Raw genomic sequence first — 20,408 nt, 5'->3', positions numbered from 1 at the left:
TTGATGGGATTGAAGGCCGATAAATCCCCGGGGCCTGATAGTCTGCATCCCAGGGTATTTAAGAAAGTAGCCCTCGAAATAGTGGATGCATTGGTGATCATTTTCCAACAGTCTATTGACTCTGGATCGGTTCCTATGCACTGGACGGTAGCTAATGTAACACCACTTTTTAAGAAGGGAGGGAGAGTGAAGGCGGGTAATTATAGACCAGTTAGCCTGACATCAGTGGTGGGGAAAATGTTGGAATCAATTATTAAAGATGAAATAGCAGTGACAGGATCGGTCCAAGTCAGCATAGATTTTTGAAAGGGAAATCATGCTTGAATTTCTTCTAGAATTTTTTGAGGATGTAACTGGTAGAGTGGACAAGGGAGAACCGGTGGATGTGGTGTATTTGGACTTTCAAAAGGCTTTTGACAACGTCCCACACAAGAGATTGATGTGCAAAATTAAAGTACATAGTATTGGGGGCAATGTACTGACATGGATGGAGAACTGGTTGGCAGACAGGAAGCAGAGTCAGGATAAATGGATCCTTTTCAGAATGGCAGGCAATAACTAGTGGGGTTCCGCAGGGCTCAATGCTGGGACCCCAGCTATTTACAATATACATTGATGATTTGGATGAGGGAATTGAGTGTAATATCTCCAAGTTTGCAGATGACACTAAGCTGGGTGGCGGTGTGAGCTGTGAGGAGGACACTAATAGGCTGCAGGGTGACTTGGACAGGTTAGGTGAGTCGGCAAATGAGTGACAGATGCAATATAATGTGGATAAATGTGAGGTTATCCACTTTGGTGGCAAAAACACGAAGGTAGAATATTATCTGAATGGCGGCAGATTAGGAAATGGGGAAGTGCAATGAGATCTGGGTGTCTAAATACATCAGTCTTGATAGTTGGCATGCAGGTACAGCAGGCGGTGAAGAAGGCAAATGGTATGTTGGCCTTCATAGCTAGGGGATTTGAGTATAGGAACAGGGAGGTCTTACTGCAGTTGTACAGGGCCTTAGTGAGGCCTCACCTGGAATATTGTGTTCAGTTTTGGTCTCCTAATCTGAGGAAGGATGTTCTTGCTATTGAGGGAGTGCAGCGAAGGTTCACCAGACTGATTCCCGGGATGGCAGGACTGACATATGAGGAGAGACTGGATCGACTGGGCCTATATTCACTGGAGTTTAGAAGGGTGAGAGGGGATCTCATAGAAACATATAAAATTCTGATGGGATTGGACAGGTTAGATGCAGGAAGAATGTTCCTGATGTTGGGGAAGTCCAGAACCAGGGGACATAGTCTAAGGTTAAGGGGTAAGCCATTTAGGACTGAGATGAAGAGAAACTTCTTCACTCAGAGAGTTGTTAACCTGTGGAATTCCCTACCGCAGAGAGTTGTTGATGCCAGTTCATTGGATATATTCAAGAGGGATCAAGGGGTATGGAGAGAAAGCAGGAAAGGGGTACTGAGGTGAATGATCAGTCATGATCTTATTAAATGGTGGTGCAGGCTCGAACGGCCGAATGGCCCACTCCTGCACCTATTTTCCATGTTTCTATATTAATGCTGTAAATGGAGAGCTAATTTTCTCCTCAGTACCACCTCGCCTCACCTACGCATTGGTGCATCAAATAGGCTCTGAATTGTGCTGTGTTGCTCCATGTTCATGAACTGAAATTGCACGGACATTAATAAAACCACAGCGGAAAGTGAGAGGCAGAAGATTTGATTGTAAATGATACTGGCATGAAATTATGGCCTTACAGTATTTATTGCCAGTGGAATTTGCTTTCATTTGCTTGATATGACGCATAAATTGTGTTGCAATGAATCGAGGGAGTTCTACATATGAAGATTGTAAACAGGATTACATCTGATGAGAATTTGTGAGGACTATAAGTAGTATGTTAAAACCAATCCAGCTCTTGAATGTGTGACTCGTATCTCCTGATGGTAATCAAGTTGTTAGCCTTTATCTTCTTTTACAGAACAACTTACTTCCCCCTTGTAATGTATCTGCTTCATGGGTTCTTTGCTTAAGAATTCACAGCAACACATTGCTATTAAGAACGAGTTGGTTTATTAGCAAAGGTTTAACAATCACACTACACATTACCAGTTCATCCACCAGGCTCACAACCAGCTGCCTCATCGTTGATCCCCCGAACCCAACTGGCTGGGGTTTTATTGAGTCTTGTGAACATCACATGACTGGCTAAGCCACTCACAATGCAACAGCTCTACAAACCTGTAAGCATACTCACAGGTGCATACATTATACCCCTGAATTCCTTCACTGTTTGACTCGTGTCTATTGAAATGAATATATTAGCTTGGATTATTGTAGTCCCGTGCTATGATACAATGAGAATGTAGGGATTACCAAGACTAGTGAAGACCGTTGTGATCTTTTGTAGCCTCTCCTCTTAGTTCCGGTGACAAATCCCAGCTCTCAATTTTAGTCCTCCTTTGCTGCTCTCCCTGACTGTCTTTTCCATAATACAGTAACCAGAATTGTAGACACGAGTCGTGGTGGGTCTGGACCATGTTCAGAATCACTTCCTGACCATCGTGCCCTAGTCCTCAGCTTCCATAGCCCGAGATTGTAATTGCTCTCCTTACATCTGTGCCGATGGATTCACCAGTATCTCCACATTGCCTCTCCTGTCTCGTGTCTGTAGAATTGTACCATTTAGCTTATATTGCCACTGCTTAATAACCTTTCCCAATCTCATGAATCTGCACTAACCCACGTTCAGTGCATTTTCCACTCACCAGCCCAGCGCCCTGGACGATCTCGTGTCTGCTGTCTTTGATCAGCCTGCTCCCTGTTGTTTTCAGGCCCTCGCACTTTGGTACCATCTGCAAACTTGGAGAGCTTTGTTTCTTGCCCCACTTCCAAGTCATTACAATCATAGAACAGTACAGCATAGAAGGAGGCTATTCCGCCCATCGAGTCTGCGCCGACTCTTTCGACCTATCCAGTTGGTCCCACTCCCTCCCTCTTTCCCCATATCCCTGCAATTTTTTCTCCTTCAAGTAAGTGTACAATTTCCTTTTGAAGGCTACCATTGAATCTGTTTCCACCACCCTATCAGGCAGCGCATTCCAAATCCTAGCCACTCATTCCGTAAAAAAGTTTCCCCTCGTGTCACCTCAGGTTCTTTTGTCTTAAATCTGTGCCTTCTGGTTATTGGCTGGATATTGCACCATCAGATCCAGAATCAAGCTTCATGTTTAGCCTGACAACATACTTGAATTTCAAGCTCAGAGGTACATCCCTTACCATACCAGTGTCACTTTTTTCCCCCATCAGTCGCACCACACATCATGACCTCAGTGTGATGCCCTGTTGGGGCCGATACACACTAGACCAGATTGAAACTGCACTAGAATATTTCATGTCATTTTTACAGCACCAGCGCTAATCCCACGCTGATCAAGCTCCACATGCAATCACCCTTTGCATCCGCTGTTTCAGACAATCTTCAATCAATATTAGAAACCCCCTGCCTATGTTTTTTCTTCCAATCTTGTACATTTTTATCAAAAGCTCTGTTGAACTCCAAACGATCATCCCATAAAGCTACTCCTGTCCACATGGTTTGTTCTCTCCTCAAAAAACTCCAAGATGGTCGTCAAACATAATGTCCCTCATTAATCCAAGCGGGCTCCCTCATATGGTTCTGTATTGTTCCTTGTGGTTAATCACTCATTTCCTCAGGGTGCCTTTCAGTATCTTTCCAATAATCGATGTCATTAGGGTCATGTACCCTTTTTTTCCAATCCTCAGTCACAATCTCCATTTCCAAGGATTGCCTGAAGATATGTGAGAGAGTGTGAGCAATGTCATTAGGTAGTGCCCGAGGATGTAATGTATCCGGACCCGGGGAATGGTCCCCCTTCAGTTTGTCCATCTCTTTATCGTCTATTTCTTTTTTTCTTAAAATCTCATCACCTTGCCTTAGAAATTCTACCCCAACAGTAAGAAAGCTGTTTGAGGTTAGCTCTATGTACACAGACATACAGATTTCATTCAGCATGCTTGCTATTCCTTGGTGACTTGATTGAATGTTTCCTTTGAAGCTCTTTCCTTGCCTGTCTGTTTGCTACAGATATATTTCCAAAACACTTTTACATTGTGTTTTATAGTCCCAGCAATCCCCTCCTCTCTTCCAGGTTCTTTCATTATTTTGTCCATGTGTTTTCTGTCATGTTACCCCCATTATGACCCCCCAGTTTATCCCTGATAAATTCTAATCTCACAGAACAACTGTGTTCAATTCCCCCACATCTTTTCCTTGTTTGAGTATAAAGTTCCAGGTCACCTAAAAACCAATTCCAATCATTAGTTTCTTCTTCTTTACAGCTCAAACTTAACCACACCTGGTTCTGATTTGTCTAGCTCTTTCATTTATGTCATCATTTACATTAAAGAACCATTTTCCCTCCTACTTCATTCTTTCTATCCTTGCAAAGCAATCTATTCCCCTGTAAATCACAACATTCCCCTATATCTGCCACATCCACATTGCAATAACTTTGTTAGAGCAGACTTCAAGATCTTCAATTTTGTTACTAAGACTCTTGTCATTTGTGGATAGAATTTTGAGGCTCCATTACCGCTGTACATCAGCCTAATGTGTCCATTATTACGATCACTCTTTACTTCTTCTCCTTCTTAGACAGTCGCTTGGAATCGAGGATGACTTGCTTCCACACTAAAAATGAGTTCTCAGGTGACTGATGAATCCAATGCGTGACCTACAGTCTCTGTCACAGATGGGGCAGACTGTGGTTGAAGGGACGGGTGGGTGGGGTACTTGAGTTGTCATACGCTCCTTCCGCTGTTTGCAATTGACTTCCGCTTGCTCCCAGCGAAGAGACTCGAGGTGTTCGATGTCTTCTTCTCCTGAACTTTGAGCGGTCTTGGGCCAGGGATTCCCAGGTGTCGGTAGGGATGTTGCACTTTTTCAAGGAGGCTTTGAGGGTGTCCTTGAAGCGTTTCCTTTGCCCAGCTTGGGCTCGCTTGCCGTGTTGGAGCTCCGAGTAGAGCGCTTGTTTTGGGAGTCTCGTATCGGGCATGCGGACAATGTGGTCTACATCTATGCGTGTTTATATATTTACACATAGTAACTCACAGAATTTCTTGCCTACAATGATGAACTCTTGGAATGTTGTGTGTTAAGAAGGACTTGCATTTATTTAGCACCTTTCTCGACCTCAGGATATCCCAATACAATTCAGTCAATGAAGTACTTTTGAATGTAGTTGCTGTTGTAATGTAGGGAAACCAGGCAGCCAATTTGTGCACAGCAAGGTCCCATAAATAGCAGTGAGATAAATGACCAAATAATCTGTTCTAATGAAGTTGGTTGAGGGTTAAATGTTGGCCAAGAGACAGAAAGAATTCCCTGGCTCACTTTCAAACAGTGCAGTGGGATCTTTTATATCCACCTGAGAGGGCAAACGGGACCTCGCTTTAACATCTCATCTGAAACACCCCAGTACTGTTCTGAAAGGTCAGCCGACAATATGTGCTCAAGTTTGTGGAAGGTAACACGGAAAGGGATTTGATCCTTCAGAATTGTGTTTAAAGAAAGACAGTGCGACATATTGTGGTGTGTGACTGTTATGTAACGAGCATTCGTACAGTTCGAATGTTGTGTAGTGGAAGCCAATTGGTACATTGGAGTGCTGCACCAGGGCTTCCTGCTATCGTACTTAACCACCCGTGACTTTCTGCCCACTCATTTTAACGGGAGAAAAATCATGGGCTGATGTGATCTGAAGCGGAAAACCCAGCCCTCCTCTTTGAAGTGGTTTGGAACTACATTTTCCCCCTTACTACTAAGGGGATCAAGGGGTATGGCAAGAAAGCAGGAATGGGGTACTGAAGTTGCATCATCAGCCATGAACTCATTGAATGGCGGTGCAGGCTAGAAGGGCCGAATGGCCTACTCCTGCACCTATTTTCTGTTTCTATGTTTCTATGTTTTAATGGGACTGAATGAATGGAAGGTTAATATGCAGCACTAAGGAAGCGCTGCACTCTCGGAGGTGCCGTCCTTCGAATGAGATGTTAAACGAAGCCCGTCTATCCACTCGGATAAAAGAACCACTATTTTGAAGAGCAGGGATGTTCTCCCTGGGATTCTGGTCAACACTTATCCTCAGTCAACATCACTAAACCAGGTTATCTGCTCATTATCACATTCCTCTTTGTGGGAGCTTGTTGTGTGCAAATTGGCTGTCATATTTCCTACATTGCAACAGTGACTACACTTCTAAAAGTATTTAATTGTCTGTAAAGCGCTTTGACCTGCAATTGTGAAAGCTGCTATACAAATGCAGGCCTTTCTTTTATTTCCTCTGATGAAATTCTATTTGGTATGACGGGGCAAAGCTATTGTATATTGGAACAGTAGTTGGATATTCTGAGTTCTCAGCTCAGCCCACGTAGAAGCAAACATTGAAACATCACCAGCAGTTTCCCTTCTCTTGACATTTTCCAAGTGAGGACTCAGAAAATCTAGCTATTGTGTAATGGGATTGAATATGACTTGATGTATTGCAATGTGTACAATGGCACTAAGTAGAAATTGGTTTGGTGCATTGGAAATCTGTACAGCACAATGGGAACTAATTTAATCTGAAGGAATTCTATCGAAAGGGAGCTAATAGGAACTGACTCGCTGTATTGAAATTCAATATAATAGAACATGATTTGGTTCTTTCGAATCGGGAGGACAAATTTAGGACTGACGTCAAGATTAATTGGTGCATTTTGATTTGATTATCCCCAAGGATCAATAAGACATTACAGTTGTCTCTCTTTGGACAACTTACTTGAAGATAGTCAATTCAACAGAGCAAATTTGGGAGAGACACCAAGAAATATTTATTTGCACATTGTGCTCAACAGGGGGCCAGGAAGGCCAGCTGAATCCAAGACACTGGACTCCTTAAAAAAAACAGCTGGATGATGTGATGAGGTGACAGTCGAGTTGGTATTCTGGACGGACGAGGGCAGACGCACCTTCTCCATTGGACCCAATCCTGTGAATTCTGTTCCCGGATTAGGAATTTATCTTTTTGTGCGTGTGGAATTGACAGTTGTAATGTATGCACCTGTGAGGATGCTCACTGGTTGGTTGAGCTATTGAGTTGTGAGTGGCTTAGCCAGTCCTGTGATGTTCACAAGACTCAATAAAACCCCAGCCAGTTAGGTTCGGGGATCCACGATGAGGCAGGTGGTTGTGAGCTTGGTGGATGAACTGGTAATGTGTAGTGTGATTGCTAAACCTTTTGCTAATAAACCAACTTAATAGCAATGTGTTGCTATAAATTCTTAAGCAAAGAACCCATGAAGCAAATACATTACAGTAACTCACTTTCTTTGCATCTAGACTTTTATTGAGTTTTCTTACAAAAGGGAATATGTTTTTGTGTCTCCCAGGTGTTATCCTGCTGCTGTTGGACAAGCTGCGGAAGATGAAATGGGAGCAGATGTGGCGACTGACTGCTGAACGGGAGCTGATGAACATGCTGTCCACGTCACTGGCTGATCAGGTACACAAACTTCTTCCCACAATATTAACTCAGTCCATTATAGTTAACATCTGATACATTTTTAACATGTGACAACAGAGACTGGATTATACCACTAATTCCCCCCTTAGGCCCAATCGGGAAAAGACAGAGGATTTGTCCTCCTTCAATTTATTGGTTTTGACCAGATTGCATCCTCCTCTCCCCCGCCTGGAATCTCAGAATTACCCTGGTGACCTCTCTCATCCCTCCTCCACCCAGTTCTTTATTTGTCTTTGATCAAAGTCCCAGAGCTGTCTATGTGTAGTGTAAATAATGCCAGTTTTCCAATCTGCCACAGGATCGACTAACACACCATTGCAGACATCCAGGGCAGAATAAAAGGAAGAATCAGCAGCACATTGCAGGGCACGGTTAGCTTTTGTCAGGCAATATGTGACCGTGACAAAAGTGAGACAACTCTGCAGGGAGGTTTTGTGCCCTCCTAGTTCTTTGTTGGGAGATTTTTAAAATTTAATTAAAGATAAGCCACATTTTTCAAATTGTCGAATCGAGTATTATAGACATGACACATTTCTCAACTAGGTGTTTCAATACACGGCCTCATTTATAAAGACATATTTTAGGTTTTTCAGCTTTCGGGGCGAAAACAGGCGGGGCGGGAAAGTTACCAGCCGGGAATAGTTTGCACTTTAGTATTTAAGTTTGGGCAGCTGGGCCCTGCGTCAGGGTGCGTAGCGCTAAGGGTGGCGTTGTGCACCTCTCGTGGCGCAAGGATGGGAAACTCCCGAGCTAAAGTGCCGGGCTAGGAGCGTCCGAGAGAGGCCTGGGGTGGGGGTAATCAAAAAAACAGCGAAACGTTCCTAACACATTGCCCACACCAACACAACACAAATCGCACAAAAATTAAATAAAAAAACACTCGCACTCACTTTTACAGCTCATTACCTTGTTCTGTGCTGCCGGCATGGCTGGACCACTCTGATTTCCCAGGCGGTAAATTGCAGGCGCACTTCCAGGCCGACGGGTCGGGCAAGAGTCAAAACTTGTGCCGGTGTCACAACCAGAGGCATTACACACTCGGTGCAGCTCTTCCCGTCGATCCTGCTCAGCGACGCCACAAAACCCGACCAGAGGATCACGATGGGGCGCAGGAGACCTGAACGCTGCCTTTCACGCCGCTCCAGGGCGAAACCCCGAGCGCAAAGGACCAGAAGATCCAGCCCAAAGTACCCATTGTGTAAAAAGTTCCTCAGGTTCAGGATTATCAATGGAAACATGAAAGGAGAACTAAAAGAAGCTCTTTAGAGGGTTATTAAACATGGAATGCTTCTCCACACTGGCTATTGAGACATGGAGAGTTCATTTTTATCTAACTCACCGACATAAAACTAACGGTGGAATGCTGGATTTACATCCCGCATGATGTGTTTTTTTTTAATTCATTCATGGGATGTGAGTATCACTGGCAAGGCCAGCATTTATTGCCCAACCCTAATTGCCCTTGAGAAGATGGTGGTGAGCCACTGCCTTGAACCACTGCAGTCCGTGTGGTCCGTCTGGTTTTATTCTTATTATTGTTTCTTGTAGTGGTTTGTTACAACTGAGGGACTTGCTAGGCCATTCCAGAGGGCAGTTAAGAGTCAGCCACATTGCTGTGGGTCTGGAGTCACATATAGACCAGACCGGGTAAGGATGGCAAACTTCCTTCCCTAAAGGACATTAGTGAGCCAGATTGGATTTTACGACAATCCGATAGTTTCATGGTCACTATTACTGATACTAGCCTCTTTTTTTTATCCCAGATTTATTTCATTAACTGAATTTAAATTCCCCAGCTGCCGTGATGGGATTTGAACTCACGTCTCCATTGACTATAATAAAGAGTAAAATCGGGCAGGGTGTGAAACCACGTCACGCCCAACCCCGTCAGTTTCCCGCCTAGCAGGTTATGTTAAAATTGTGCCCTTTTAGATTTTAAAATCGTTAAAAGGGGGTTGGATAAGCATTTGAAAAGGAAGAGTAATAGAAACGATACGGGGAAAGGGAACAGAAATGCATTGGAAGAAGCAGCTGCTGTTGAAGATCGCACACCAACACAGACACGATGGGCCAAATGGCCTCCTCCTCTGATTCTATAACAATTGGGCTGAGCTGAGCATGAGAACATAAGAAGTAGGAGTAGGCCATTTGGCCCCTCAAGCCTGCTCTGCCATTTAATAAGATCGTGGCTGATCTGATCTTGGGCTCAGCTCCACTTCCCCGCCCGCTCCCCATATAGACTTTTATTCTGTCTGAGAAACTAATTACAACTTGACTGGAAGCTGTGGTGCGGAGTGGAGTGGAGCCCTTCCCCAACCGTGGTAGAAGCTCGCTCAGCATGCAACACAATGAAGTAACTTGGAGAGAAATCCTAGCAGCTACGCCGAAGTTGAGCCATCCCACAGTGCAAGTGGAAAAGGATGACAAGAAATCATAGCTTATTCACAGTTGAGCGGTTTGACAGGAAAAAGCCAAAGCCAAGCTTGGCGAGATGGAGGCTCAGATTTATTACAGTAGTAAAGCAAGGGATGTGCAGCAAGCCTGTGTTTCGCTGTGTTGAACTGGAGGAGGGAATGGCAATTTTTAGTGGTTGCTTTGTTGAGAGGCTGTTCATTCGTCCTGAAAATAAGCACGGTGGTCCAGGTACACAAATCACTAAAAGCAAGTGCACAGGTGCAAAAAGCAATCAAAAAGGCTAATGGAATATTAGCCTTTATCTCCAGGAGGCTGGAATACAAAGTGGTGGAACTGATGCTTCAGTTGTACAGAGTAGGGGTCAAAGAGCATCTGGAGTACTGCGTTCAGTTTTGGGCACCGCTCCTCAGGAAGGATGTATTCGCTTTGGAAGGGCTACATCGCAGATGCACCATTAATGAAAGGGTTAAATTATGAGGACCGATTGCATAAACCTGGGTTATATTCCCCTGAGTTTACAAGGTTGAGGGGCGATCTAACTGTAACGTATTTGCTTCATGGGTTCTTTGCTGAAAACTTCATAGCAACACATTGCTATTAAGAACTAGTTGGTTTATTAGCGAAAGGTTTAACAATCACACTACACATTACCAGTTCATCCACCAGGCTCACAACCACCTGCCTCGTTGTGGATGCCCTGAACTTAACTGGCTGGGGTTTTATTAAGTCTTGTGAACATCACGTAACTGGCTAAGCCACTCCCAACTCAACAGCTCTACAAACCTGTGAGCATACTCGTGGATGCATATGCTACATTAATCGCGATGTTTTATATAATAAAGGGATTCGATAGAGTAGATACAGAGGGCTCAAAATTGGCCAGGAGTTGCTCCGTTTTTTTTGGGGCAACTTGATTTTTCTGGAGTAGCTTAAAAATCCCCATTTTGCTCATTCAATTTGTGCCAGTGTAAGTGAGTTAATTAGGATTTTTTTTAGTTTAGTTTAGTTTTTCTCAAAAGGGTACGTTACCAGCCACCTACGCCAGTTTTGGCCATTTAGGCCACTTTGGCCAGCTAATAGTTACTCCAAATCTACTTAGGCTAGTGTATGTGGCCACCTCAGAAAACCCTTGCGGAGAGTTAAAATCAGTGCAGGTAGGTACATCGGAGGCCAGCAGAACTTAATGACTTGACTAAAGACTGTGAATAGGATTAAACAGCTATACAGGACATCATGGGCCCAAGTTTCGAGCCGCACCTAGAACGGCGCTGTCCCGACCTGGACGCCCGTTTTTCGCGCCACAAAGTGCGCCTAAAAAAAACTTCCAGATTCTCCACCTCCCTGCAGGTCCTCTGGCCCTCGGCGCATCGCAGCACGAGCTGTAGGGGGCGGAGCTAGGTCCCTTCACTGAAAACAGTGCCGGGACCTCTGCACATGCGCGCTACAGTGGGCGTGCATGTGCAGTAGCTCCAGGCGCCCAAAACTGTGTGGGAGGGGCCGAAGCACGCAGCCCCTAGCCCTGGCCGAATGGCCTCACTGGGGCTGTGTGAATAAGGCTCCTCCCACGCCCAGCTCCTGCTTCCTCCCGAACCGACCCGACTCCCGCTTCACCCCCCCCCCCGCCCCCGGACAGGACCCGACACCGACCCGACTCCCGCTTCCCGCTTCCCCCCCCCCCCCGCCCCCGGACTGGACCCGACCTGACCTCCCTCCCCCCGACCTGACCTCCCTCCCCCCGACCCGAACCGACCTCCCTCCCACCACCCCCCCGACCCGCGCTCCCCCCGACCCGACCCGCGATCTCAACCCGACCCAACGCCACCTACCTGTAAATCTGGTGCTGGGGACGGGCCCTGCGCAAAGTCTTGGGCCCTGCCCGAAGTCTCGGGCCCGGCTGGGCCCGGCCCGTTCAGCCTCCCTCCCCCATCTCCTTCCCCCCCCCCCCCATCTCCTTTCCCCCCTCCCCATCTCCTCCCCCCCCCATCTCCTTTCCCCCCCCATCTCCTTTCCCCCCTCCCCCTTCTCCTCCTCCCCCCTCCCCCTCCCCCTTCTCCTCCCGCCCTCCCCCTCCCCCTTCTCCTCCTCCCCACCCCTTCTCCTCCTCCTCCCCCTTCTCCCCCATCCCTCCCCCTGCTCCCCCCCTCTCTCCCTCTACCCCCCTCCTCCCCCTCCCCTCGCTGACAAAAACACAGACACTGACAGACAGAGAATGAGAGATACATACAGACAGACAGACAGACAGAGAGATAGAGACACTGACAGAGACACACTGGGAGGGGTGGCGGGGGACATCTCAGCACGCTGTTGGAGGGCTCCCGGTGCTGCAGTCGGTAAGTAGAAAATGTTTTATTGATTTAAAAAAAAAATGATTTCTTATTAATTTTTTTTGATTGATTTATTGGTTGATTTATTGATGTTTTTATCATTTATTATTGATGATGGCTCTTTATTTGTAAAACTGAAGTATTTAATGTTTGTAAACTTCCCTTTAAACCCCCCCTCCCCATTCCCTACGCCTGATTTGTAACCTATGCCTGATTTTCTAAAGTGTAGACAAAAATCTTTACTTACTCCATTCTAAGTTAGTTTGGAGTAAGTTTTCACTGACGAAACTTTGAAAACAGGCGTAAGTGGCCGGACACGCCCCCCCTTTGAAAAAAAAATTCTGTTCCAAAGTGAAACTGTTTTAACTGACTAGAACTGGAGCAAACTAAATGGCGAGAATTCCGATTTCTAAGATACTCCGTTCTGCACCAGTTGCTCCTAAAAATCAGGAGCAAATCATGGCGAAACTTGGGGCCCATATAACAAACATCGCAAAGTTAATTTACTACACAACAGAAGCATTCATGGGAGCTTAAACTACAAAAATAAAAGAAGTAAAAGATAGTTAAATAAAATTGCCTCAATCTCACAACTAATTTAAACAACTATTTGTTTGCAGAGATTATACTGGGTCAAGATTGAGCCCATATGATCTAAATAAAGTCTACTTCCATAAATAAGATATTCTCTCAGTGTTCCTCCATCACTTATGTTCTTTTTTCACAATAGCACCAGGTGAATGGGCTTGACAAATGGTCACCACTATTCACATGAGACAAAACATATTTACATAATTTTTTTCAAAATATCATAAAGTCCAGGAAAATGACAAGCCATTAAGAAAGTTCAAAAATAGCTACGGTGCATAAAATTTCAAACCTGAGGTCGATCGCACCGGGAGGCCACTCGGCCAGGGATAGGGGCGGGCATCGGGTCCCACACACACAGCGTCTGCAGCATGCACACTGAGAGGCTGGGGGCGAGGAGCAACTGCACATGCGCGGACACTCCATTGCGCATGTTTTCAGCGCAGGACGCTGGCTCTGCCCCCGACCTGACTGGCCACGCTGCGCAAAGACCGAGGAGAGGCCGGACAGCGGCCAAAGAGGGAGCGATTTTTTTTCAGTGCACTTATCAACGGAGAAAAGCGGCGCATCTCCGGAAAGTGCACCGAAAGAAGGGGTGGGCCAAATTTGAGCCCAGAGAAACTATTTCCTCTGTTGGGGGAAATCCATGTGGTATTTTTCACTCTCCATTTGTTGCCACTTGGTTCTCACTACACATCCTCAAGCCAGAAATGTAAAATTGTCCAGATCAAAAAAAAAGAAAGACTTGGATTTATATAGCACCTTTCACGACCATCAAATTGTCTCAAAGCGCTTTACAGCCAAGGAAGTATTTTTGGAGTGAAGGCACTGTTGTAATGTAGGAAACGCGGCAGCCAATTTGCACACAAGCAAGCTCCCACATACAGCAATGTGATAATGACCGGATAATCTGTTTTTTTGTTATGTTGATTGAGGGATAAATATTGGCCAGGACACCGGGGATAACTCCCCCGCTCTTCTTCAAAATAGTGCCATGGGATATTTTACATCCACTTGACAGAGCAGAAATGGTTTAACAAATCACCCCTCAGCACTGCACTGGAGTGTCAACCTAGGTTTTATTGAGCTCAAGTCACTGGAGTGGGACTTGAACCCACAACATTCTGACTCAGAAGCGAGAGTGCTACCCACTGAGCCACAGCTGACATAAGGTGTCCAAGCTATAGCACTTGGGCCACATGAAGAATGCATATTATTAAGAACCACTGAACTCTCAAACTGAATTAAAAATTGCAGTACAGGTATATCCCTCTTCTAACAAAATGCCCTTAGTCAATTGATGAGAACAAAAGGGACTTTGTTAATCAGAGATGCAGTCAGCATTCTGTATGGATTTCAAATGTCCTAAAATGTCAACATTGGCTGTGCATTTTCTTATTTTCCTCCTTTATGTGCACATAAATCTAGGCTGACACTCCAGTGCAGTACTGAGAGAGCCTTTCGAATGAGACGTTAAACCGAGGCCCCGTCTGCTCTCTCAGGTGGACGTAAAAGATCCCATGGCAATATTTCGAAGAAGAGCAGGGGAGTTATCCCCTGTGTCCTGGCCAATATTTATCCCTCAATCAATATAACAAAAACACAGATTATCTGGTCATTATCACATTGCTGTTCCCACATTACAACAGTGACTACGCTTTGAGATATCTGGTGGTCGTGAAAGGCGCTATATAAATGCAAGTTTTTCTTTTTCCTTTTGACTGCCACGTGTCTCCCTTTCTCTCCTTCCTATAATGTGTGACGCTGGTTTATGAGGAGTATTGATAGGGAATCGAACCTGGGGACCTTCCTTGCCCTGCACGGCTGGGCAACTCATGAGATAAGGTCACTATGCAATTCAAGGGGCTTAGTCACACTTAGTGACGTACGTGTGAGTTTAAAGCGTAAGATGGTCCCACGGTTGGTGTGTTACAGAGAGCCATTGTGATCAGTTGTAATGTGGCACCCCCATTGGCTTGTAATACTACACACCTGGTAAGCTTATAGTGCCACAGTCATTTGGGACAGAATACACCTGGTTACATTCTTTCTCTGTAATTTAATATATGGCAGCACCTTGTTAGTTTCAGTGTTCTGGTTATTTAGAATGTGTGGGTATGTTTGCCTCTGATGGCTAAAGTATCTGGAAAAGATAAAAGAGGCAATCACATTTTATAGTTGCACAAACACTTTCATTCACATTAGCACTAAGTGGGAAGCACAGATGTCTGTGGTCTTGATAGTTCAGACGACCAGCATGCTAAAATGTTTCAAACACATGAATCATTACACGCACCCAAAGCAACAATGATTTATGAAAACTAGTCTGGAATGTCTTTAAGTTATTATTTCCCAGGAATACATGAAGCACCTTTGGCTCTCAATAAGCAAAAAGAAGCCTCCAGGCAGTTCCAGCCATTCCAGCTCAAAGATATTTCACCGAGCCAAGAGTCAACATGTCACAAAACCAGGAGGACTGGAATTGAGGCATAACGGGTCTTGTTATTAAATGGGAAATGTACTCTCTAAACCACTAACGATTGGCATGAGTTTTCCCCTACCTGTCGGAAGTGGCTCAAGGCAGGAGTTCCGCCTGCTGGCATGGCCCGACCCATCTCCCTGGATCAGGGTCAATGCCAGATGCAGGCTTGGCTCCCAGCAGTATCTCCGCAGTCCAGCACTGGAGAGGGAAACATAGCACGATGATGCAGTAGAGGACTCGGCGCAGCACAGGAAATGGGAGGTGCTCTGACAAAGGAACCAGAAAGGCCCTTAAAGTGCCTCCTTATTCATAGCAGTAGGGATAGAAGTGGCCAAAACAATGATTTCTCCCTCCTCAACAATCCCTCTTGGGAGCAGTCTTGCTATGGGTCAGCTGCACTAGAATCATACAATCATAGAATGGTTACAGCAGGGAAGAAGACCATTCGGCCCATCGAGCCCGTGCCGGCTCTCAGCTAGTCCCACTCCCCCGGACTCGGCACCTCCGACAGTGCAGGACTCCCTCAGCACTGCACTGCAGTGTTAGCAAGATTAGGTGCTCAAGTCCTGGAGCGAGACTTGAACCCACAACCTTCTGACCCAGAGGGGAGAGTGATATCACTGAGCCAAGGCTGACATCAAATGCCACCGGCATTGACTGCATCTGCCACCTTGTGCCAAGCACACTGACCCTCTATCTTCCTGACCCCTTCCTCTTTCTAGTCTCGATGGAAAAGAAAGAGAGAACTTGCATTTATAGAGCGTTTTCATGACCTCAGGACATTCTGAAGTGCTTTGCAGCCAATGAAGTACTTTTGAAGTGTATCGCAGCGAAACCAACATCACTGAATAATCTCACTTTGCTGCCGAGTGCTGCCATATTTAATCAAACCCTGTGGTCCCCACTGTCAGCCACCAGCCATCTCCGACACCAAAGGCACATTTTATGCTACCACAAGGGAAGAGAGAAATGAGGCCTTTGAGATTTGCAGCAGCGTCTCAAATTCCCACCCGGCACGCATGTACGCTATCTAAATGTTGTGAACAACAACAACTTGTATTTATATAGCACCTTTAACATAGTAAAATGTCCCAAGGCGCTTCACAGGAGTGTTATAAGACAAAACAAATTAATTTGACACCGAGTCACATGAGAAGAAATTATGGCAGATAACCAAAAAGCTTGGTCAAAGAGGTAGGTTTTAAGGAGAGTCTTAAAAGGGGAAAGAGAGATACAGAGGCGGAGAGGTTTAAGGAGGGAGTTCCAGAGCTTAGGGCCCAGGCAGCTGAAGGCACGGCCACCGATGGTTGAGCGAATTATAATCAGGGATGCTCAAGAGGGCAGAATTTGAGGAGCGCAGACATCTCAGGGGGTTTTGAGGCTGGAGGAAATTACAGAGATAGGGAGAGGCGAGGCCATGGAGGGATTTGAAAACAGGGATTGAGACCTGGAAACACAGAGGGGCTCGGTCACTCCTGACTCAGGAGATGTGCGGCATGCACCACTCAATGGGCCATCAGTTGGGGAAGAAAAGGAAAATCGGTTCCTCACGTCTTGTGACTGAATGAAGCCAGGATTCAATAATAGGAGACAGAGAAAACACAGGAGGAACAATGCAGCTAGATGCAGGTGTCTTCGATATTCAGGTACCTGGGCGGATGGGTGGGTGGGTGGGAGGTGCAGCTCAAATAATGTGTAGAGGAGTAAGAAACCAAAAGTGTGAAGGAGAGATAAATGACTAGGGGTAGAGCGAACACCATCAGCCCAGTACTTAGCTGCATTGAAAAAAGAGAAGTAGATTATAGCACCAGTGGGATAGAGTACCAATTACAAGAGCTTGCAGTGTTGCTGTGTAAACATGGCTCACAGCCCACCTGGAGTGCTCTGTACAGTACTGGTTGACTACTCACAGGAAGGCTATCATTGATCTTGAGATAAAAGGAATAAAGATTATTTTGGCAATTTCATTTATGAGCAAAGTTTTTGGAAGTTGGCCTTGTCTTTTTTTTTAAGTTGCATCACAATAGTTGCACTTCAAAAAGTAATTTACTGGCTGTGAAACTCGTTCTGAGGATGTGATAAGGCACTAAAGAAATGCTTACTCTTTTCTCCATCTATTTCTGTGTCTGTCTGTGTCTCTATCTCACTCTCCTTCGCTCTCAATAGAGGAGATTTTGAGCTGATCAAGTTGGGGTTTTCAAGCTAATGAAGCAGATTGAGACAGACAATGCACAAAAGGTGAAGGGTTCAAATAGCAGTGAACACGGGCTGCAGATTAGAACGTTAGGGCTAAGGCAGAAAGTCAGACGTAACTTATTCTGGAATAAAGGGGGAGAAGTTCCCCAGCGCCCCGATTGGGGGCGGTAACCGACTCGGGCGAGACTTCCTGTGCCCGGCGCCAAAGTTATGCACTGGTCATGAAATTGTGGTTACTGCCCCTCACAGGAAGTGGAGCAAAATCTCATGCTCCATTTCCTGTTGGGGCAGGTTCCGGGGCGATGCTAGGGCGCATTGGTCAGCGTTACACAGCTGCTCCGCGTAGAGCTGATGAGTTTCAACGTCCCTCCCCTTCGCTTAAAGGAGAGGGCCGCTGCACACTGTGCAGGGCCTTTGAAGGTCTCCACTAGGCCATCAGGGTGATGTGGTGCCGCAGCCCAGCACTTTAAAACGGAGTGCCAGGCTGCACGATGGTGGCCTGCACCACGCAAGGGAGGCACAAGTCGGGACGACTGGTTAGTCAGCCAAACCGGCAAGATGGCAGTTCCCCACCTTCCCTTTAACTTCCGCCCCGCGAGCGAAGGTCGGCCCTGTTCGCGACCCACGAGGCTGGTGCTGACACCGCTCGTGACATTCTTGCAGAGAAATATCCGCCGTGGGGCGGAAAGGGGTCGACGCAAAGAGGTCACTGCACACGATAATTATGTCATCGTTGGTTGCGCGGCGGCCCGGACCGCTACCGTGGCAATGCCTCCGCTAACTCCTGCGCAATTTCACCGGAGCCATTAACCCCCCCCCCACTGCTGAAAACTGTTTTGCGATCCATTAGTGCCCCCATCAGGCGCTACCAGACATCGCAAAACAGGGCAATTTCACCCCCAAAGTTCTCAGGGAAGAACATCGTGGCAGACATTGTAAATTGGATGATGTTTTGGAGAGACTAAAGATTAAGTGATACGAGGGAAGCTGCCTTTCTAGTGTGGAGCTATGCTCATCAGGAATGGGGATCATAGGTAGATCCCTTAGCATTGTAGAGTCAATGTGACAGCCCACATTAGGTGCACACGGTCACTATTCACCTGCAGAGAAGAGGAAGACGTGGTTGAGACAAGCGTTTGTTGGGCCTAATGTCCTTTCCCAATTCCTAACATGCCCACTAATCTGAATAAGGTGCACCGAATCAATTAATGTTTGTTTATTAAATATTGGCTCATTTCTTGTCACTAAATTGTGATGCCACCATTGGCAGTTTGATGCTGTTGTCAATGTTAATTGTGAAATAAGGACCTCTCTGATCAATTTGTTCTGACCAGTAAGACTGCGATCATTAGACAGGTCACCTAGGGTTGCCAACCCTTCAGAATTGTCTTGCTAAACGATTAATCTCCTGGACACTGCTACGAACATCCCAAGGGATAAATCATTTTCTTTGCACACTTTAGTTTATTAGTTACAATAATATTGCTGATGGGATATAAAGGCTGTTTGACTGACAGTCCAGAATGATCCAATCGGGCTATAAAGAGCCTGTTTGATTTCCGATTGGCGTAGTCAGGTGACGGACTGGAAGGATGGAGGTGTAGAGTGACCAGCGGTAGGGTGGGGGGGGGGGGAGGGGGCAGTTGGCGGGGGGAGGTCATGTGATGAAACCACTTGGAATATGTCCATCCAGCATTGGCAGCTCAAAGGTCATCACAGTAACCAACAACAACTTGTATTTATATCGCGCCTTTAGCGTAGTGAAACGTCCCAAGGCGCTTCACAGGAGTATTATGAGGTTAAAAATAATTGAGCCGCATAAATAGAAATTACAGCAGGTGACCAAAAGCTTGGTCAAAGAGGTAGGTTTTAAGGAGCGTCTTGAAGGAGGAAAGGGAGGCAGAGAGGTTTAGGGAGGTAGTTCCTAGGCAACAGAAGGCATGGCCACCAATGATTGAGCGATTAAAATCACAAATTACATCAACGCATTTTTTTATTTTGACTCTTTTCATAAATGAGAAATCTGGCACACAAAATCAAGCCTTTAGTTGGATGCCTGTAGAACAAATCTGATCCATGTAAGTGAGATTGTATAACTGTTCGAAGTCTCGATATGATCCTCAAGGCAATTTTAAAAATATATAATACCAGCAAAATGATTGTGGCTAATACTAAAGACATTGGATTCTTGTATTAAAATGTCCACATGTTGACAACATGTTGGGTGATCTCTTCTCTCAAACTTTCTTTGTCTATTCACCCCCCCTCCCCGCCCATCTTCTCTCACTAATTCCGTTTTTTTCCCTTCCTTTCCCTCCGTCCCTCTGCAGGATATTTTTAATGCTGTCATCAAGCAGAATCCTTTCCTGGTACACCAGCTTCCATGTTTCTGGAACGTTCAGCTGTCGGATCACACGCGCTCCGAACAGTGCTACAAGGATGTGTCAGACCTCAAGGTAAGGCTTGTTATTGGGGCATCATGGTTGGGAGAGACTCCCAACTTCATAAAGCCAGAGGTAACTTAGTAACTTCTGAGCATCTTACAGGTTGCAACCACTTTTAAAGCTGAAGTCCACAGTGCAATCTTCCGCCTCATTCCTTTATACTTGCAGATCAACAGGAGGCCAGAATAGGCTTAAACTGCATACAACAACTTGTATTTATATAGCACCTTTAACATAGTGAAACATCCTAAGGCACTTCAAAGGAGTGTTAGCAGACAAACATTTTGACACCAAGCCACATAAGGAGAAATCAGGGCAGGTGACCAAAAGCTTGTTCAAAGAGGTAGGTTTTAAGTAGCGTCTTGAAAGGGG

General features: G+C 45.7%; 1 protein-coding gene across 3 annotated transcripts in view; it reads left to right on the top strand.

The window, feature by feature from the left end:
• large1 (LARGE xylosyl- and glucuronyltransferase 1) overlaps positions 1 to 20,408 on the top strand; it is a 781,831-nt gene that overhangs the window by 659,760 nt on the left and 101,663 nt on the right. For all 3 annotated transcript variants that reach the window (XM_070900694.1, XM_070900696.1, XM_070900695.1), the window contains 2 exons: positions 7,454 to 7,566; positions 19,923 to 20,048. In XM_070900694.1, coding sequence (XP_070756795.1) covers positions 7,454 to 7,566; positions 19,923 to 20,048 — 239 coding nt within the window. The remainder of the gene's footprint in view (positions 1 to 7,453; positions 7,567 to 19,922; positions 20,049 to 20,408) is intronic.

The sequence above is a fragment of the Pristiophorus japonicus genome, chromosome 15, assembly GCF_044704955.1.
Source record: "Pristiophorus japonicus isolate sPriJap1 chromosome 15, sPriJap1.hap1, whole genome shotgun sequence".
Taxonomy (NCBI): Eukaryota; Metazoa; Chordata; class Chondrichthyes; family Pristiophoridae; genus Pristiophorus; species Pristiophorus japonicus.
This window is presented reverse-complemented; position numbering and strand designations above follow the sequence as displayed.